This window comes from Folsomia candida, unplaced genomic scaffold (assembly GCF_002217175.1).
Source record: "Folsomia candida strain VU population unplaced genomic scaffold, ASM221717v1 Fcan01_Sc002, whole genome shotgun sequence".
In the NCBI taxonomy this organism is placed as follows: domain Eukaryota; kingdom Metazoa; phylum Arthropoda; class Collembola; order Entomobryomorpha; family Isotomidae; genus Folsomia; species Folsomia candida.
The window spans coordinates 6,961,276-6,982,515 of record NW_019091194.1 but is presented as its reverse complement, the minus strand read 5'-3'; the positions used below and the strand labels follow the sequence as shown (position 1 = coordinate 6,982,515).

At 37.5% G+C, this 21,240-nt stretch overlaps 3 protein-coding genes across 52 annotated transcripts; 2 read left to right on the top strand and 1 right to left on the bottom strand.

The window, feature by feature from the left end:
• The first annotated feature begins 514 nt into the window (after positions 1-514).
• Positions 515-4,994, top strand: LOC110843068 (probable glucan endo-1,3-beta-glucosidase ARB_02077). Its single transcript, XM_022088981.2, has 20 exons — positions 515-671; positions 1,218-1,483; positions 1,592-1,711; positions 1,787-1,918; positions 2,013-2,054; positions 2,127-2,240; positions 2,328-2,355; positions 2,431-2,500; positions 2,581-2,664; positions 2,743-2,795; positions 2,882-3,140; positions 3,219-3,505; positions 3,595-3,623; positions 3,707-3,763; positions 3,840-3,887; positions 3,949-4,049; positions 4,123-4,187; positions 4,263-4,379; positions 4,444-4,534; positions 4,603-4,994. Exons 1-20 carry the CDS (start codon positions 594-596, stop codon positions 4,899-4,901), a joined length of 2,340 nt encoding a protein of 779 aa, XP_021944673.1. The 5' UTR covers positions 515-593; the 3' UTR covers positions 4,902-4,994.
• Positions 4,995-5,696: 702 nt separating this feature from the next.
• LOC110843632 (sodium-driven chloride bicarbonate exchanger) lies at positions 5,697-12,255 on the top strand. Its single transcript, XM_022089618.2, has 20 exons — positions 5,697-5,891; positions 5,972-7,673; positions 7,752-7,803; positions 7,892-7,987; positions 8,154-8,343; positions 8,408-8,502; positions 8,590-8,738; positions 8,997-9,033; positions 9,121-9,306; positions 9,393-9,514; positions 9,599-9,659; positions 9,717-9,836; positions 9,915-9,997; positions 10,088-10,253; positions 10,411-10,530; positions 10,605-10,744; positions 10,812-11,088; positions 11,186-11,683; positions 11,761-11,942; positions 12,028-12,255. The coding sequence occupies exons 2-20, from the start codon at positions 7,534-7,536 to the stop codon at positions 12,059-12,061; spliced, it is 2,748 nt and encodes a 915-aa protein (XP_021945310.1). The 5' UTR covers positions 5,697-5,891; positions 5,972-7,533; the 3' UTR covers positions 12,062-12,255.
• Positions 12,256-14,143: 1,888 nt separating this feature from the next.
• Positions 14,144-21,224, bottom strand: LOC110844037. 50 transcript variants are annotated; one of them, XM_035847511.1, is made up of 13 exons: positions 20,743-21,223; positions 19,892-20,650; positions 19,633-19,791; positions 19,213-19,535; positions 18,658-19,137; positions 18,165-18,573; positions 17,872-18,038; positions 17,773-17,804; positions 17,415-17,499; positions 16,693-16,828; positions 15,379-15,470; positions 14,898-14,978; positions 14,144-14,231 (listed from the first exon to the last, which is right to left on the bottom strand). In XM_035847511.1, exons 1-9 carry the CDS (start codon positions 20,883-20,885, stop codon positions 17,476-17,478), a joined length of 2,496 nt encoding a protein of 831 aa, XP_035703404.1. In that variant the 5' UTR covers positions 20,886-21,223; the 3' UTR covers positions 14,144-14,231; positions 14,898-14,978; positions 15,379-15,470; positions 16,693-16,828; positions 17,415-17,475. The 50 variants fall into 50 exon arrangements, with proteins under 50 accessions (XP_035703404.1, XP_021945838.1, XP_035703415.1 ...); XM_022090146.1 differs by having other exon boundaries at positions 14,898-14,953; XM_035847522.1 differs by having other exon boundaries at positions 14,898-14,953; positions 15,379-15,412.
• Positions 21,225-21,240: the final 16 nt, after the last annotated feature.

Sequence of the window (21,240 nt, the reverse complement as noted above, 5' to 3'; positions counted from 1 at the left end):
TTACATAAAAGACACAATTTCTACGTAACCATTAAATTGTCCATCAATCACAAAATTTTCCAGATAAACTTGACAATACAATGAAAAACGGCACAATCCTTTTTGTAATGATTATTTATGATATAACGATTGAAAAGCTTGTACGAAGCCTGTTGTACCTTAGATATTTTGATGCACAGACTTTTCAACACGATAAATGCCATCCACGATTAGAAGGTGTGATATGTAAACATATTTGCATGCATTCAAATTCCATGATAATTCCTTGCAAAGCCGGAATTAAGAGTATGCTGGAGCATTTGTACTCATAATTAGTCAATCAATCACTACGCCACAATCCAGATGATGACGATGACGGTAATAATAATGATATCACAATAAATATAATGAGGTATGCCTCCAGCCTAACCCACTTAAATTCCGCGTGATCGAGGTTGATCTATGCTACTGATAAGTTTGCTTATCAATAAATAAATTTTGACTCAAAAAACTGCACACGGACTCATCAAGTGTCAAGCCGGGTATAAATAGGTGGTGTGGCTGGAGTACGAATTTATGTTGGTTAATCCCGTTGGAGAAGGACAGATTTAATCATGAGAACCCTTATAGCTGTAGCATTCCTGTTGGCAGGAGTGGCGATTGTTGCCCATTGCGCAAACGTGGCGAAAAATGTAAGTCAATATTTCATATTTAAAAAATATGTTGTAATTCTAAAAATGAACTATTATTTTTTGTTAAAAAATATCTCGCGAAAATAGAAACATGGCAAAAGTCATTCAAACAAATCGTTTATTTTATTTTATGTAATTGTTTTTTCATAGAATAACATGCAAATTAGGAATAATATTTGCTCTAAAATTTGTCATGTTAATGACAATGCTGCTACTATGCCCAGTTTTTTGCTGGACATAATGCAAACAATGAATAGCATAGCCTAATTTGTAGTGATGTGCAGTTGAACGAATCAAGGTTTTTTCATGAATGACCAATCTGTTAGAGTATATATTAGAGTACCAAATTGAATACTTAGTTTCCTGTATAACAAGGCCAAAGGATGAAACCAAATATACATTTGCTAGCTATTTTGGTCGGGATCGTTTTAGTTTTAACAGTGTTAGCAATAACTGCAATTATTATTGTCAAAGTACACACAATACTTACAACCCATAAAATAACTTAAAAATTAAGAATCTTCACTGGTGACTTGGTTTTTGCAGCACACTCGTCAACAAAATGAGATGTGGATCACTGCCGTCGAGCATGGCAGGTCATCGTTTCATGCCAACCCTGCGGGTTACCAAGTCTACAGGAATGTCATGGATTTCGGTTGCGTCGGAGATGGCGTGGTTGATGACACGGCATGTATTAACACGGCAATCAGTAGTGGAGGCAGGTGTGGCCAGGGGTGTGGTTCTTCCACGATTCTGCCCGCTCTGATCTATTTTCCATCAGGGACGTACTTGGTATCTTCACCAATTATTATGTAAGTTTTTCTCGATACTCATAAAATAAGCGACTACATATTTACGACTATGCTGGTTTTTTGATGAGTAACTTCATCTTGATAAATGCATTCTATCTTTGCGCAAAGGTACTACTTTTCCCAGCTCGTTGGAAATGCAAATAATCCACCCACACTTGTCGCCGCTCCAAATTTTGGTGGAATGGCTGTGATTGATTCTAACCCTTACGGTGATGGTGGGAATAATTGGTATACAATTTTACAAAATTTACTAACTTCCGGAGTTTAAGTTATTTTAGTTTAATAATACTTTAATTATTTTAGGTACACAAATCAGAACAATTTCTTCCGACAAGTTCGAAACTTTGTTATTGACTTGACAAGAACTCCCTCAGCGAGTGCAACCACAGGAATTCATTGGCAAGTTGCACAGGCCACCTCGCTCTTTAATATCCGGTATCGAATTCGATTTTTTGCTTATTTTTTATCGATTTTTTTTGCTTATGCTAGTTTAACGTACTAATCGCGATATCCTTTTTACGCTCCATAGATTTGTCATGAGTAGAACCCTGGGAACGCAGCATCAAGGAATGTAAGGCGACATATTAACACTTCAATCATAATAAATAAAGTAATCTAATGCTGAATGATTCTTTTTGCTTAGCTGGATGGAGAATGGTAGTGGAGGATTCATGTCTGATCTCAGATTTGAAGGTGGAAAGTACGGCATGTGGGTTGGAAATCAGCAATTTCTAAGCAGAGCGTTGGAGTTTGATGGGTGCGATTTCTTTTTGTTATTTTCTTAATATAACATTTTCTTGTTTATTTTTATTTTCAATAATTTATTTTGGAATTTTAAAATCAGGTGCGATACGGCGGTGTACATGAATTGGGTTTGTAGTCTTAAAATTAAATAATGATGAAAACACCGCATGCAATCTCTCTTTTCATGAAAATTATGTCTTTAGAATTGGCAATGGACCTTCAAAGACTTAACAATTTCCAACTGTCGAATCGGTATTGACATGTCTGCCCTAGGTAAAGTCCTAATTTTAGACTAAAACTAAATGCTTAAAGCTATTTAAACTAATGTTTAAAACTATTTGAACATTTAAAAGGAGATCAAGTCACTTCCGGAGTTGGTTCAATTCTCCTCATGGACTCGACGATTAGCAATACTCCAAGCGGTGTGCTTCTAAGAGGTATGTGTACAATTACATGCATGGAAGATTTTCAACTTCACATAATAAAAATTTGCAGTGAAAAATTTCAAAATTCAGCTTTCCCCGCACCCCATGTGGGAGATACGTCAGGAACACTGCTTTTGGACAATGTATAACTTACCTCTGTTTCTATTACTAAATTATGATTGCACATAGTTGTCATATTTTCACTTATGTATGCATTTATTTTCGACAGGTGCGCGTGGACGCTGTACCAAACGTGGTTGTTGATACCTCAGGGCAAGCGCTATTGACCTCATCTGGTCAACAGACAATTCCATCATGGGGAAGGGGTTCCTTCTACCAAGACGATTCTGGTGTCAACACATTTGCTGCAGATTATCTCCCTAATATTGTCAAGGATCCTTCTCTGCTTGATGCTCAAGGAAAATTCTTTGCGAAATCCAGACCACAATATGAAACTTTACCCGCCGATGAGTTTGCTTCTGTAAAGGGTACGTTTACTAAATTCATTAATTAGCAACGCTCGTCAGCTTACCAGCAACCTCAGCTAATCAAGAATTACTTTACAGCCGGAGGAGCTCAAGGTGATGGCAACACTGATGACTCTGACGCCATCCAAGCTGTTATCAATGCCAATGTCAACGGGAAAGTTGTGTACTTCCCAGCTGGATCTTACGTTATCGGAAAGACCGTCAACATTCCACCTGGCACGAGAATTATTGGAGAAACTTGGTCAGTATTGATGGCTGGTGGGGCCGCCTTCCAGGATGCCAATAATCCTCAACCCATGTTCAAAGTTGGAGAACCTGGTCAAACAGGGTCTGTGGAAATTACCGATCTTTTCTTTGCATCGAAGGTAAAAATACGATAAATATTTCAATTTTATTATGTACACTTACAATATTTTTATCGCTTTATATTCACTCTCATATTTTGCAAACACAGGGTGCTCAACCGGGTGCCATTCTTGTACAGTAAGTCGTATTAGTCAATATATACGTATAAGTCGTAGAATTGTGCGGTTCTAAATATAAAATATAACTGTTCTATTTTGTAGATGGAACATTGCTCAATCTTCTCAAGGTAGTGCAGCAATGTGGGATTCGCATTTCAGGTAAGTAGTTCCACTAATTTTTTTAAAACCTGCAGTCATTCCCCTACCTATGATAAAATCAAAACTCTGATTTCAGGGTGGGAGGTTTTCAAGGTTCCGAACTTCAAGTTGCACAATGTCCCAGGTATGTTTTGGAAACACTCTTAGAAATGAATACCAATGATCATACTCTTCAATTATTGTAGAGGTCAGGGAGCTGTCCCCCAGTGTAACGGGGTCCACACGCTACTTCAAGTCGCTGCAACTGGATCTGGCTTATTTGAAAATGTTTGGGCCTGGACGGCAGGTACACATGTCGAAAACCTTCTTGCCATTAGCCGATATCTCCCATACCTTATGCATACTATTTTCCTATGTAGATCATGACTTGGACAATCAGCTTGCACAGGGACAAATTTCTATTTACACTGGAAGGGGTGTGTTAGTAAGTATTTATATTACATGGTTTGCATAAAATTGTTACTTAGTTTGCATTAATTAATTTCTTACGTCTGCCTAGATCGAATCCACTACCGGACCTGTTTGGTTGTATGGAACACAATCGGAACATAACGTGTTTCACCAGTACCAACTCAACAATGCCAGAAACGTGTTCATGACTATGATTCAGTCCGAGGTAATTTATTATTAGAACATCAAGAAGCCCAATGCAAATAATAATTGCTATTCTTCTATATCAGACGCCATACTGGCAGCCTGGTCCACCTGCACCATCACCTTACACTCCAAACCCAACATTTGACGACCCTTCGTATGCACATTGCGCTCCAGGTATATTATTTACGGATTAATATCACTGAATTGAATTTTATCATTGAATTACATGTGTTTCTAAATAGGTGACGTTCGATGCCCCATGAGCTATGCAATTAGGGCCCGTAATTGTCAAAATGTCTATGTCTATGGCGCTGGGATGTACAACTTCTTCAACAACTACGACCAAACCTGTCTCAATACAGAAGATTGTCAGAGTTCCATGGTCGACTTGGACAACAACAGTGGCTTCCATATGTACAATATTAACACGAAAGCTGCAGTGAACATGGTGACTGAAAATAATGGACGCGCATTAGCAAGGGGGGCTGACAATATTAATGGTTTCTGCCAGACTGTTAATGCCTTCTTAACCCAAGCCTAAATGCTGTACAACCAATTAAATTTGAGCAATAATTTGTAAATACGATGGAGAAATTTTGATCCTGTACTATTTGAATAAAAGCTATACCACGGATGGGTTTTTAGTGTTTTATTATCTACTTATTTTACAATATATTAACGCAATTATCTGTCAGCAGTAAAATGCACGAGACCTTGAAAAGCAATATTTTGGCTAAATATTACCTCTGTAAATGCAGTCTTTACATACTTATGTATGTGCATACTTACATACGTACAAATATATACATACATACAGAGGTTTGTTCTTTCATGTAGAAACGTTAACCACTCAAGATTTATTGTGTATTTTTTAATAATATTGATTTAGTATATATGTAGATACATTAAAGTGTCTCCCACAAAATAGAATTTACAATTTTTATACGTATATAATACTTATAAAAGCTGACAGAAATAAGTTTTAAACTATTTCACGACTCTTTTTTCATCATTCTTCATTGGTACACAAAGCTCCACTGAACACAAAAAGCACAAGAGAATATGAAAATTATTATTATACAAATTTTTAAATGATGACAAATGCCATCTACTCAGAATTTGTTTGCGTGCTAATATCACAAGTATGAATTTTTTTGTACATTCCTGTTCAGTCCTTATTGTATAAGATGAGTCGTGATGTCGTGAACAAATGTCAACCTGCATAACAATGCTAGTAAATATACATATGTATATTCATACCTGATATGAATACATAACTTGTTTGAAGCATACTTGTTTGAGGTATATGACGTCAAGAGGTATATGACGAATATATACGGAGGAGAGGTGTGTCATACTTATTCCTTTCATACAAATAGTTATTAGTGAATTTACTTTCTATGGTCAGTTGTCAGTAGTCCTTAGTTGCTTGCACTTATACAAGCACAATTTATCTCGCTGCAAATAACCTTCATACTCTCCAAGAAACTTTCCAAAATGAAAGCAATTCTCCCTCTGATTGCCATTACGGGTAAAAATTCAATTTAAGAAGCAATTCTTTCAGCCATTGTCACTAATTAATTCGTGTTGTACGCCATCTTATGTACTTAGCTCTGATCTTGGCGATGGAAGTCCGTGGGGCTAAAAAATTGTCAATCGGAGAAGCTACATCATTCTGCGAAAAGGAAGTTCCCATTCATTGTGTCGCAACCACGTGTCCGCTCTTCTGCTCTACCATTCGCACCGCAAAACAGAAAGCTAGTTGTGCTGCAGAATGTACGAAAGATAAGAGGTGCAAAATTCGCCCCGCTGTGGGATCCGATGATCCCAAAAACATGATTCTCGACGCTCAAAATAGGAATCAGTTATGGGCTTGCATCGCAGAAATGAGGGACCCGGCAGGAACATCTACTGGCCGCCAAATGACGCCATGGAAGGAATTGGAAACTACCGAATTCAAAAAGGCCACTGGTCGTTCATAATTTTGACAATCTAGATACATGTTTAATTCCGTGGCAAGAAAACCGAGTATTTTATTCCGAAAAGTATTAAACAATTAATAAAATTCTATACCTTTTGCAATGTATTCTTTTGAAAGGTTAATTTAAAATGGTTTGAGTGACAAGGCATGACGGACGTGTCAAAGTTGTATAGATTAATTTTGCATTCAAAATTAAACCCCGTGAGGTACGCGCATACAATTAGGTCGACAACTTGTATTAAATAAGTACGTATAATGGAGTATTAATGAATATTCATATTCATTCCAATTTTGAGATGCTGAATTTATTATCCAGATTTAATTTGTTAAACATTAACTTAACCCAGAGAGATTTTACTTTTGTTTTGATTCGGCACAAGTAGTTTAAGAAATCTTATATAGCACAAATGTAGCATAACAAGAAATAAGTTATAAAATCATTCATACAACATTCATGACATGATATTAAAAAATGTAATGTGCATATATTTATACTTACATACTTGTACATGTGACATGTATGTACTTATTTCGACCTGGACCAGCATTACATCAGTAAATAATCAATCAAGTCGTGCTATTTGGTTAATCACGTAGTCACATTTTTACTCGTTACATTTGGACTCCATACTTGATAGTATTCTTTCAACTGTAACATACATACACAAGGATGTGCTTAATCTTCTGGATAAGCCATACCCATGTACTTAGCTATGGTCCATTGCATTGAAAACTAAAAGAGGTTGACCGTTTACTTATTAATTGACAAGAATCAATTTAATTCATCGTCGGATCTGAACAAAGAGGATAAAGCACTTACAATTATCGAGTACTGCACAATTTAGGAATCTGGATTTCACCACATTACCAGATTCTGAAAGTCTGAAACCACAACTTTATATATATCATTTTTACATATTAGTGCGAGGGTTTGTTAATCAAATTTGGAGATATGTATGATTCGACTGTATGTATGTAGATATTTAGTTGCGAATATCTTTGGATGGAGTGACTGGATTAAAATTAGTAATGAAGTCAATGTAGAAACACGTACGTGTTCCTCTTAATTATCACGGGATTTAGTTAATTGGGCTCATTAGTCTGAGACCAGGCTTGGAGAAAGACGACAAGCTGTATGTTTTTACGAGTGATTATAGTGAAAAAACAATTTTTTAGAGATTTTTAAACCAAAATGTCTTTGAAAATGGAATCTCAATTCGGAGGCGGTAGCCTATCATCGGATTTGGACACAAGCCCGAGACCACTTTTTATTGAGATGGCTCAATTGAGCTTGCGAGAAAATGGTCCTGTGCAATGGCGTCAGGTTGCAAGGTATAGATTTTGCATGACTTTTTACTAAAATTAAAAATTACCAATAACTAATTTCATCTTAAAATTTTGATAAACAAGATGGGTGAAATATGAGGAGGTGATTGAACAGGGTGGGCAACGTTGGTCAAAGGTATCACAATACTTCCGTCCTAATAAGTAGTAGGATTTATTCTATGATTTCGTCTTGTTTATTTATTTCCTATAAACTTTTTCAATAGCCTTTTGTGCCAACGATTCAGTTAAATGCTGTGAAAGAATTGAGGAGTGTGTTGGAGACATCCGTGATTCGTTTAAACTTTGATTGCAACTCTGAGGTAATTGTAATTAATAAGATAATTGCAAATAAGTAATTACCTCACTTGAACTACTTGGTTAACGTTCAAGATTCATACGTTCAAGATTCTTGAACGTATTTATATGAAATCCAAGTAGTTAAAGTGAGGTACATAATTCTGGCATAAATTAACTTTGATTAAATAGGAACGAGCTTGCCGGACACTGGTTGACGTATGGGTCAGCCAAGGCATGATTCAGGAAAGCGAACGGAATAAAGTCCTTCAAGCTTTGCTACGACCCCATATTCATCTTTATGAAACGGTTTGGTCACTTCCGAAGGCCAACAAGCTCTTTAAGAAAAAGAAGGGAAAGCCAAATGCACGAATTTCTCGAGGTATTTATGTCGTTTGTGTTTATTAATAGGCAAAAAATATAATCAATATGACATTACATGCCAGCTCCAGCCCCAGAAGAGACTTCGGACCCCAGAAGATTTAGAAGGAGTAGTATTTGTTCAGTCGTGTATGTGGACCCGTCTAAAGAAGACAAAGAAGTAAAGCGATGATGCATACATGTTTTTTGTATTTGGAAGTAATTGTCACAAGCCTATAAATATTTTATTATTGTTATTATTATCAAGAAAAATGTACAATTCTTACGCAAAATACCAGCAAATGCGGAATCGGCAAACATCATGGTTGGTCAAATTGCAGAACTTAAACGACCCGTTGGAGCATTTCTTCGATTTGAAGATTCTAGAGTTCTTGGAAATCTAACAGAAGTTCCAGTGTAAGTGTTCTAATTGCTAATACATACATATCAAATATATGAATAGCTTTGCTCTCGGTTTAAAATAAATATGTACATACATACATATATACAAATGTACGTACATGTCTATGTACGTACATAGTCTATGTCTATATGTACATATGTCTATGTATGTACATAGACATTGTCAGACTTATATTCTATTGTTACTTTCATTTATATACTTTTGAACTTATCATCAGTGATTTGATTATGATTCTGTTTGTTAACTTACAGCCCAACAAAATTTATTTTCATCCTCTTGACACCCCCGGTATTAAAATTTTGGAGAATTTGTTTTATCATAATGTTATTACGAGCAGTTTGTAACAATAGTTTCCTTTGCAATGTATGTACAAAGGGTTTTGACCACTATGAGATGGGCAGAGCTGTTGGAACCCTGTTTACAGATCCAATTTTCAAAGAGACTGCATATCAAGTGTCCAGCAAAGAAAAACTATTTGAAGGAATCGACAATTTTATGAATAAAGCTGCCATACTTCCACCAGCAACTTGGGACAAGTCTATTCGACTCGAACCACCGCAAGTAATAAAATGCATTTAGTAATTTGATGCAGTTTTTTTATATGCACAAACAGCATTTCAATCAATCTTATCAACCATTAATATTAGAGCGGAGGAGGTGCAGGGCACGGAGAAAGTCATGGAGCAGAACCAGACGCAGATTCTGGACTAGCAAGAACCGGCGTCCTTTTCGGTGGCTTGTGGAAAGATATTCGTCGAAAAGTTCCATGGTTTGTCATAATTCAAGATTAAGTAATCACATGAGTGGAAGAACTTAATGTATTATTTTTATTTTTATTATTTTATAAATGTAGGTATTGGTCCGACGTTAAGGACGCTTTGTCGCTGCAATGTCTTGCCACTTGGATGTTTCTGGTTAGTTGGTTTGTTAATTTTTGCTTAGTTTTGTTCTTAACGTAATTTTAATTACAGTACTTTGCTTGTCTCACACCAATGATCACTTTTGGAGGCTTGATGGGTCTTGCCACCCATAATTCGATGGGTACAATGGAAACGATGGTAGCTGGCTGCGTTTGTGGAATCGGATTTGCTGTGCGTAAATAATTTGTATTTCATAAGATTTTGGAGTTAGCTCTAATATGTACTGATACATTGTGCACATCGCTATAGCTTTTTTCAGGACAGCCATTAATCATTCTGGGCTCTACGGGACCAGTGCTTGTTTTCGAAAAGATCCTAGTAAATTTTTCAGAGTGAGTATTTGTGATTGCAGAAGACTGAACCTTTTGTAGAAAAATACTTTGCTTAATACATGATTTTCAAGTTTTTGAATTTGTTTATAGGTCAAATGGGTGGGACTATCTCGAGTTTCGTTTATGGGTCGGAGTATGGATTGCCGTAATCTTGATAATCCTTGTGGCGACAGATGCATCTGCGCTGGTATCGTACATTACAAGATTCACAGAGGATAACTTTGCAACTCTTATTGCCCTGATCTTCATGGTTGAGGTAATCAAATACGATTATGTACTCAAGTATTCATTGTGTGCATGGAATAAATTATGCACTTATCGATATTTATGAGAAGAAGACGGTGGAGATGAAGTGTCATTGCATTATGGGTTTCAGTTTAAGGCAGTAATTTATTTTTGTTTAATCCCAACAGGCTGTAAAAAACGTAATGTTAATTGGTCATACCCATACTCACGAGTCATCCTCCAACAACTCATCTCTAGTTGAGAATGAAACAATGTGGAACTGGGAGAATGAAGTAGATCACGGAAAGGCGAGTTGTATAAATATTATTTAAAAAGTAATTAATAGATAATCCAATTAGTTGTTAACTATAAATATTTTCAGGTCGAGTCTGACATAACTCTGGCACTACGAGAGGAGTCCAGTCGCTCCATTTTCCTCATGTCCCTCTTGCTATTTGCCGGCACCTTTTTCGTATCCTCCATGCTAAAAGAATTTCGAGTATCACCCTTCTTTCCGACATGGTATTATTTTGTGTTAATTATTAAAGTGCATAATTAACAATAATGATACAATTAAATGGATTATTAGGTTCCGCTACATTGTGTCAGACTTTGCGGTGATCCTGGCAATTGCATCAATGACCTTCATTGACTTTTCTTGTGCCGTTCGGACACCAAAGTTAGCTGTTCCGGAAAAATTTGCACCCACGTCGAGTGAGCGTGGCTGGTTTATCCCTCCATTTGGGAAGAATCCCATTTGGAGCATTTTTGCAGCATCAATTCCTGCACTGCTGGCGACAATTCTAATCTTCATGGATCAACAGATCACGGCTGTCATTGTGAATCGAAAAGATCACAAGCTAAAGGTGTGTGTTAAAAAAACAATGCATTTACATATGTGCTCATAAGTATTATGTACGTAAGTAGATTTGTGAAATATGATTTTTTTGGTCCGTCTAACAGAAAGGATGCGGGTATCACTTGGACCTTTTCGTGCTCGCAATTCTCATCACGCTGGGTTCATTCTTTGGCCTCCCTTGGTTCGTTGCAGCAACGGTGGAAAGCTTAACCAACGTGAGTTCATTGAAAATGGAATCCGAATCGGCTGCTCCAGGAGAAAAACCAACGTTTCTGGGGGTGCGGGAACAACGAGTGTCCAATTTATTGGTCTTTATCACGGTGGGGTTATCTGTTTTTCTGACGCCTGTCCTTTGCCATGTCCCAATGCCTGTCCTCTACGGCGTCTTTCTGTACATGGGATTCTCTGCCTTGCTAAGAATGGATCTTTTCCAACGAATTCTACTTGTTTTCATGCCATTGAAATACCAACCGGATCGAGGTTACCTGCGCAGTGTCCCCTTGAGAAGAGTTCATCTTTTTACACTGATTCAATTATTGTGCTTGGTTTTGTTGTGGATTATCAAGAGCCTGAAACAGACTGCAATTCTTTTTCCACTTATGGTAACATTATTATAATAATGCATGATTTTTTAAGTTTTCGTTCAGTTCTTAAATAAGCATATCTGCGTATTTCATAGTTGGTTGTGATGATGTTGGTACGGAAACTCCTGGACTACGTTTTTACGCAAACGGAACTATTAGCTTTAGACGATGCTCTTCCAGGTAGCGGTAAATGCAGTCAAGGTAGCGACCATGATGAAAAAGATGGTCAAAATTTACAATGCGGAAGTAGAAGTACAAGTACAGAGTTTAATGGATGGTAAGACTTCAAAAATATGTAGACAAACCGAAAGTCTTGTACTATCGCTTATTTATTTTATAATTTTGCTTAATATATTTTACAGCCAATACAAACCTGTGACAAGGGAAGTGGTATGAAAAGTAAGTTCGAGGCATAGAAATTTAAATGTAAATAATATATTCAATAGACATGTTTGAGGCAACATTTTATCATTGATTTTATGTGGGTATAATATGTAGACAAATATATTAAATATGTATGTGTCTGAATAATAAATTGTGTACTCCTTGCTATAACGGTATGTAAGCCAGGATACATACATGCGTTTAACTATCTTTTTAGTAAAAAGTAAAGCATAATTTCATATATAATCCAATTCTCCCATGGGTTTTGGAATCGTCCTATTGAACATCTTACAATAATAGGCGCAACAACTAACCTAACTAACTACATATGTACATTTGTGCAATGTGTGTATTTAGCTTTTCGAATCAATGAGTGTAAAATGATATTCTGCGTGATATTTGCACTTTTAATTCTCTGCGAATACAATACTATACTTGAATGAATAAAAATATTTGCGCAACCCGTCATGATCCAATGGTATCGAAATAAGTGACAGCGATGCGTCACGACGGCAGCACCGTTATAAGTGCATACGATTATAAGTTTGAAAAAGTCCAAAAATTCCACATAAATTAAAAGTCGACTTTTAAACGATGAGAATAAGTAATTTTACGAATGCATGAAGGAATGGGTAAATAAGGTAAAAATATCGTATGGCTTAATTTTTTTTTAAGGTTTACTCATGCATTAGGAAAAATGCAAAAGATGGTTATCTTATTATTTTCTGTTTCGAACAAAATAAAATTGGTCCCACCAAAATCTAGACTAGGTCCGTCTTCTTGGAACGCAGCTCGCGTGGGAGTAAGAGAAATGTTGAACATGGAGTGTTTATTTTTTTATTCCGTTGAACTTTATGCTTGAGTTAACTTGCTAGAGGGTGCTTTAGAATTAACGCAACTTTCTTCGTTTGCATATAAAAAATAAAGTTCTGTATTTATTTAAACGATATTTTGTACAAAGAAAGACAAGGGTTGCAACTAATTATTTTTTGCTTCAAATGGTTCATGCACCCCCTTCCGCCCAATCTATAGAGGATTCTGTCAGACGCTTCCAAAAGTGCTTCGCCACTGTTTTGAGCTACCTTTTTTGCCATTATTGACCCCATTTTATGAAATAAGTTCAAATTTTTGGCCAACGGTTTTCGACTATGATATTCTTTGCTGGACAAACACAAAAATTCTTCAATAGGTCTTGTTTGGGGCAAATTTGGGAACGTTGTTCACCTCTCCCATGTTAATTGTATTTGATCCGTTTTCCGGCGGGGCGGGATAATTTTGCTTAGATATATTTCCAAGTTTTGCTTATATAGTTTTCTTGAAGCTGGGAGAGTTGTACTATTTGGAAATAAAATCATTTTGATGATCTTGGCTGTAAATCGTGTTTTACGGTACGACCAATTTTGATGACTTCAGGTCGAGTCGTTTTTCCGTCATCTGGTTTGTTACTTTTATTTTGCTCTTCACTGTATTTGTAAGCTTATAAAACCGTATAGGATTTAATGGCTAACCTCTAAGCTTTAAAATAATGCATCATGTTAGTTGATAACTTCAAGTACGGAATCGAATTATGCTCCGACAGTGCAGATTTCTATTTTTATGAATTTTATCATTTTGGGTGCTGCCACACTAATGGCCTGACCAGATATTTTTATGCGATTAGCAGTTATTTGTAGCTCATACCTCAGTAGTATATGACAAATTTTCGATTTTCGAATTAGTAAATTTTTAAGGTAACTACAGCTCAATTTCTTGGAGCGCGTAACCACTTTTTCGGGGTAGTGGCGGAGAGCTTTTGCGACTTGCTCGCTGGTTTCTGACCTCATTTTGGAACGGTAAAAGATATCGGCTTCCGGTTTTCGGATTTTAGACGATAGATGTATGTGCTACATGACTACGGTCATTTCGAATTTGGGGCAAACTGATATGATTAGATAAATGTACATGAAAAAAGTTGCGTTAATTCTAAAGCACCCTCTATTAATTGAAGGTCCCAAGAAGGTATAACATAAGCTGGCAAAATTAAGAACGAGGCAAAAATGGATGGATACACACTGTTGCAACATATGCACGTAATAAATAGGTTTCAAATGTGATAGAATAAATACATGGGGTAAAATTTGACTTTATTCTGTAATTTTACGTGTGAAACAATGACATATCTTGAGAGTAATGGTGTGTATCACTATATCCTGATAAACTTAGGAGGAGAGTACGCCAACCTGATAATGACAGATCTTGATGTCCTTTGGATATATGGTAGTACCCCCTCTGAAAGTAAAAAGTGTGAAGCGGTTTGATGCCATGGCCCAATTTACGCCCGTCACACCCCTTTGAAGGCGCGCCCGATGCCAAACTAGCTGCACTAAAAAATTCGCCAAAAATCCAATTTTGTTCGGATTTTCATAATAATTATATATTTGTGATCCCAGATAGTCCCTTTATCATATTCAGTTGCAAAATTAACTTTTCAGAAATTTTCAATATTTTCGAATATTTCCTGAAAAGGGCATGGCTTGAAAAAATTCAAAATTCCAAAATAGTTCAGATTGATATTTGATATGACAAAGCAACTATTTGGGATCATAAATATGTAACTATTATGAAAATCCGAAGAAAATTGGATTTTTGGCGAATTTTTTAGTGCAGCTAGTTTGGCATCGGGCGCGCCTTCAAAGGGGTGTGACGGGCGTAAATTGGGCCATGGCATCAAACCGCTTCACACTTTTTACTTTCAGAGGGGGTACTACCATATATCCAAAGGACATCAAGATCTGTCATTATCAGGTTGGCGTACTCTCCTCCTTAGCTATAATGTATGCCACAATCAACATTTATAGCATATACATACAAGTTCTTAGAAAATCACAGTCTCAAGAACGGAATTCCCTTTGATTAGCAGTTAAACTATTCAATATTACAAGTAAAAACGCTAAATAACATTGAGGGTTTTCACGACCTTCGTAACCGTGGATTCGTAAAATAAAATTCGTAAATATACGTCATTTACGACGGGTTGACATGAAAGACCCTTCGTAAAAAATATTTCGTAAAAATTGTTTATAATTTTTCCTTGCCTAATATCATCGGTAACTATGGTGTTCGAAATATCATGATTTTTTATGCTTACAAAATTTTTTTACGAACGAAAAAGATGCCTCAACCTTGCGTATATTTACGAAGCTTCGTAAGCATGGAATTTTCGTAGATGTCGTAAATTTACGCTATTTACGACAGTTACGACAGTTACGAAGGTGACGTGAAAACCCTCGTGTTACACGATTCGTATATCGCATTTTGCTGAAAAATTTTTCACAATATCTGGTAAATACCATTACATCCCAGTCAAATTCTATTAAGTCGTCCCTAATGAATGAATAATATTTCCAAATTAACGTATCAATGTTACTTTCTAATCATAAACCTTTGCATAGGACATCATTAAACAATTAAACATAGTGGGTATTCACGTCAATTAAAAACGTCGCTTCGCAACACATCTTCGCAACTTTGCGGTGTTTGCGAAATCGGTGTCGTGAACGACTTATTTTACATGAAAATGCGTAAATTGATTATTAACAAAAAATAAACCGTCGCAAACGCGCATACGGAAGTAGCTTCAGACGTACTTCACCCCAAACGGTCCCACCACAACTCGGGAACACATAATTTTACTCTATTTCACCTATAGATTAAATTGCACTAAAAATCTCATTTTGCCCCGACCACACCCCCTGGCGACGAGGGGGTGTGGAACAACTCGGGAACACTTAATTTCACTCTATTTCATCTATAGATTAATTTTTTATAAAAATCTCATTTTGCCCCAACCACACCCCTGGCGCCTAGGGGGTGTGGCACAACTCCGGAACACATAATTTTACTCTATTTCACCTATAGATTAAATTGCACTAAAAATCTCATTTTGCCCCAACCACACCCGCTGGCGCCGAAGGGGTGCGGCAAAATCGGGGAAACACTCAATTTCACTTAATTTCACTTAATTTCATTTAATTTCACTCAATTTCACTTAATTTTACCCATAGATTAAATTGCACTAAAAATCTCATTTTGCCCCAACCACACCCCCTGGCGCCGAGGGGGTGTGGCACAACTCCGGAACACATAATTTTACTCTATTTCACCTATAGATTAAATTGCACTAAAAATCTCATTTTGCCCCGACCACACCCCCTGTCGCCAAAGGGGGTGTGGTCCGGTTGCCCCCAAAAGTTGATAGGATCCTCCCCCTGGGGTCCTATGTATGATGGCGAAAACCGATTTCGATTATCTCGATCCGTTCTCCTGATATCCTGCTGACAGACAGACGGACAGACAGACAGACAGACAGACAGACAAAGTCTTCACATAAAGTAGCTGAAGCTACTTAATAAATTCATTTGACGGAAAAGTGTAAGGTTGTCTGGCAACATTTCTAAAATTGAGGAGAAATTAAAATTTCACTTGACGACGAGTTTGTGAAAAATAGTTTACGGCGATAATAGATGCCCTTTTGCTTCGCATGTGTCGTAAAACAATAAAGCAATCTGATTGGTTGTCGCATCGCAACTCTTCGTAAACATCGCAAAGTTGCGAAGATATGTTGCGAAGCGTACGGCTTTTACGAAGTTGACGTGAATACCCACATAGTTATGTACGACTAAATACAGTTAATCAATAACTATAATTATTGAAAAGGTTAATATTTAATGCAATAAACGGATAATACATAGCTGGACTACGCAAGTACTAAATATATATATACATATAACGACATAAGAACAATTAAATATTTTAATGTATCGTTACATATTTTTTAGCCCGAGTCAGGACCTATTTAAATATGAAACATCACGATAGAGACAAAACGGCTGAACCGATTGATTTGAAATTCATATTGCAGGAAGGTGGCGAACAATTTATATTGGATAAAGCTAGAGAACGATTGCGAAGATGGGCGAAATCGGTCAAATGGTTAACCGGTGGGGGTCATATAGATGGGTGGGGTATCATTCAACAAAATTTCAAAATTGTGGTACTTAAAGGCTTCTCATGAAAGATAATGAAGCTCTAAAAGTGAGCAAATTGTGACTAGCATGACCCATACTGTTTTTTTAAGTTACAATTTGTATCTGAAATTTAAATTTGGTATGGAGGCTAAAAATTACAACTTTGAAAGTTTAAGATTTTAACGAAACCAGCCCCATTGGTCAAGGTATTAATAGTCGAGGCGAAGATTTGTAACTACTTGAAGGAAAATATTTAACAAGCGTTCCACCATCCACACCAGGGGGTGGAAATAGTAGGCCGATCAAGTCGGACAAAAATTTAGAAGCGGACTGTTCCCGACTCGGGCTAAAGCCTGTACACTGGAGGTTTTAAATATGAAATTTAAAAGGTAGGTAAAATTCGTTGAATATCCACTCAGATCAGAACAAATCCATGTCGTGCAGCTATAATTCAGAAATGAAAAAATTATGAATTGATAAATTAATTGGCTAATCACAAATTCACCACAACAATTACAAATTTCGACCAATCAAAAAATCGGATTGGGAGCATGACATGATGATGCCATGAACTGTAACCCGAGCTTATCGTAAACAGCCAAAGATTGCGCTGCTTACGTCAGTTACGTTTGTTACTAAGAGGCAGTGAAACTCCTTGAATAATGTTACTTAACTTGCATGTGATTATCTACGTTAAAAGAATTGAATGTTCCTTACGTCAACAGAACTTCTTCGGCCGGATCTTGGCCCTACAATTTCATGGAGATTCTATCAGTAATTTATTTACCAAGGTATATGATTAATGTTTGCACTAACGATTATCCCGAGAAGAGCGAGAATTATTCGCTACAATTGCTGTAGAGCGTCTATCTCTTGTTCGATCTCGATCGCGATGGGAAGAATCTGCTCTGCTAGTGTCACGTCCCGAACCACGATAATTGTGCAAATCATGAACAAATCGACGCATCGCATCAATTCCAGCACTGTCAATTACAGAAGCACGTACAATAATTTGGACCGATTAAATTAGATTAACTCTACAGAGTAATTCTCTCAATAGATTTATTTTAGAGGTTAAACGAATTACAGATCAATTATGTACTACGTACCTGTCAATTGGAGCAATACTCGGCATTGCATCCATTTCAGAAGAAGTCGGCGAGTCACCAACAGAACTACCCCGCGTTCCACCAGTTGAGGATATTACGCTACCATTTCCTCTAGAACTCTGGTTTTCCTGCTGGCTAAAATCTTGCCCATGACCATTTGATGATGATTGATTTTGATCTTGATTATTGATTTCATTTTCTGAATTCATATTATGTTCATTTTGTCGCTCAGTCTCGCGATAACCTCCTGATATTGGGGCAAGAAAACGATGGCGAAATTGTCTGGCGCTTGCAATCCGTGGTGATCGACGAGGTTCTATTTCATTTGAGATTAAATTTGTAATATTACTGATATTCACAGACGCATGGTTATTCAAAATAGAAGAGGATTCACGGTCAGCCAGATTGTCTATAAGATAAAACAGTGTTAAACATTGTAACAGTAACATGACGACTGTAGAATCAACCAACTAATATGCTCCCACTCACTAACCTGAAGCTGATGGAGGAGAAAGCATTGCTAACGCTTGTGACAAGGTCCCTGTACCAGTAGATCTCGATGAAGCGGCCGCGTTGGATGCATAAAGTCTTCTAGTTTGTTCAAGCCGTTCAATATCACTCATTACTGTAGAATTTGCTTCAGGGACTGTATTTCCTGTACTTTGAGAAACTGATGTCGTTGCAATGGGTCGTGATCGGGCTGCAGAAATGGCAGCAACGATAACGCTGGCAGCGTTCGATGTATAAGAGTGATCATGGTTTAGCATTGGTTGAGGTGCAGACACAGACACGTTCTCACCAGTACTAGCCGTACTAGGACCACAGCCAGGAACAAAGTTAGCAGGTGGATCTCGACGACTTAAGGTGTCCTCAAAGCTATCTGGAATGGGAAGGGGGCGTCGAACCATTCGTGGTGGAATTGGGAGCTGAATACGCAGTGCGCTCGAGGTGGACGGAGAGTCGCGGGTTGGACCTTTAATAACAGTTAAAAAAATTAAACAAAACAATTAAGGTTTATCCAAAAATAAAATATTTTAACAAGATTTACCAAAATTGCTAACCCAACGTCCAGATCTATGGGTAAATGGTCTATAAGGTGAAAGGAGTGACATTCTTCTCCTATTTCCTTCACTTGCTCCAACATTACTCCCAGATGATGAGGGAATATTGTTGTCAATATTATTATTACTACTAGTAGACTCTCGAATGGGATGAATTTGACGACGCGGCGGACCCCAGCCATATCGACGACCCCCAGACGTAGTCCCGGCGAATGAACGACCTGTACTGAATGCCCGTCCACGCCTCGCAGTTTGTCGAGGGCGACGATCCTCTGTTATCGATGGGGAAGCGTACCTCGATGTGCGACTTCTGTTGGGGAATGTAGAAATTAGTTCCCAATCAGTCGTCGTTATTTAAGTATATGATTACATACGTATTGATACATAAGTTTAGTTACGTTACTTACGCTGGTGTTGAGGCCCAGAAGGGACTTCTCCAAGGCAGTGGAATTAGACCTCCTGAGTAACGAGCCGTTGGACTTCGTCGTCTTCTAGATGACGCAGTTGGCGACCTTGAACGGGTTCGACTTCGCACAGGCCTTTCAGGTGGTGATGGTGATCTAGGACTGCATTATGGACCATGTAATACAAGCTCAAATCAGTTTCATTTGTACAAATAGTGTGTATCAATGAATTGCGGTTAAAAATCGTATAGGAATTAAATACCTTGCCCTTAAATCAAAGAAACTGATAGCACTATCATCATCTGAATCGTCGCTATCGCTTAATGTTGATACACTTCTCGACCTAGATCTTCTTTCTCGAAATGCATCGTCATCATTGAACATTCCAAAAAGGTCAAATGGTGATACGGACCTTGATCTCCGACGCCGGGATCTGTTTCGATTATTCTCATTTGAACTTGGATTCGGCAATGCAGCTCTTTCTTGAAGCACTTGATCCCTCGTAGTTCGCATATCCTCCGGCAACATTTGAAATATCTTATTGATGAAGTTTCGCATTTCAATGTTCTTTGAAGGGGGGTTAAAATTGTAACCTGTGCGACAAACAGGGCAGAGACAATCGATGGCTAAGGCCCTATTGATACAGTAACTGCAATAAGTGTGCCCGCAGCTTAACACTGCAGGATCGATATAAATATCATTGCATATGGAACAATTAAATTCCGTCTCCAGTAACCGACCAATTTCGCCCAGCACATTTTCCCTGTGATGACTTTCTGCCAGAGCCAATGTCTCCAAATGGAGTTTTTCCTTCTCTTGCGCTGCGCGTTCCTTGTCCCTCAGCTCCCTCTCCAATTGCGAGACTCGATTTTGTAGTTGAAGGTTCACATTTTTCTGACGCTCGGAAACGTACTGTTCCAACAGAAACTTTTTGTCGACTTCGTCCAGAACGGTGGCAGTCCGTATCCTTTTTTTCGAATTGCTGCCACCACCAGAAATCGTCTGTTGTTGTTGTTCAATCCTATTATATGAGGCGATGATAGAAAACAACATACTTATAGATAGATTCACAGAATCAGTAGCAACATTATTATTATTAGAAAGTATTCTCACTTTTGAGTCGATGGTGATGGAATAATGCATCCTCCTCCCTCATTACTTCCTGGAAGAACGTCATCTCCTACGGCGACGTTCATGTCCTTCTCAGGAGCTTCTACCTTTGGTACAAGCAGCTTTTGACTATCTTCGCGACCCATTTGCTTATTTATGTGTCGCACTTAAAAATGCAAAATACGGTCTTAATGAGTCGATGAAATATGTTTCAGCCTGAGCAACTTAATTTAGCGATGATCATAACACCCACCCCTGCTTACACAATATAAGTAGCAATATCCTACAGCTTGAAATTTATACAAACAAACATGACGTCGAGGGATAACTTCAATCAGACAAAATTTACAGAAATTCCACTTATGACTTATGCTGAAGTTAATTAAGGTCAAAGCCTATAGTTTAGAAACAGAAAATAAGGTTTTTAAACTTTTCCTTGAAACAGATGATGTGATAGGATTGGGATGTGATGTGATGTAATAATATTGCCTGATGGTCTTG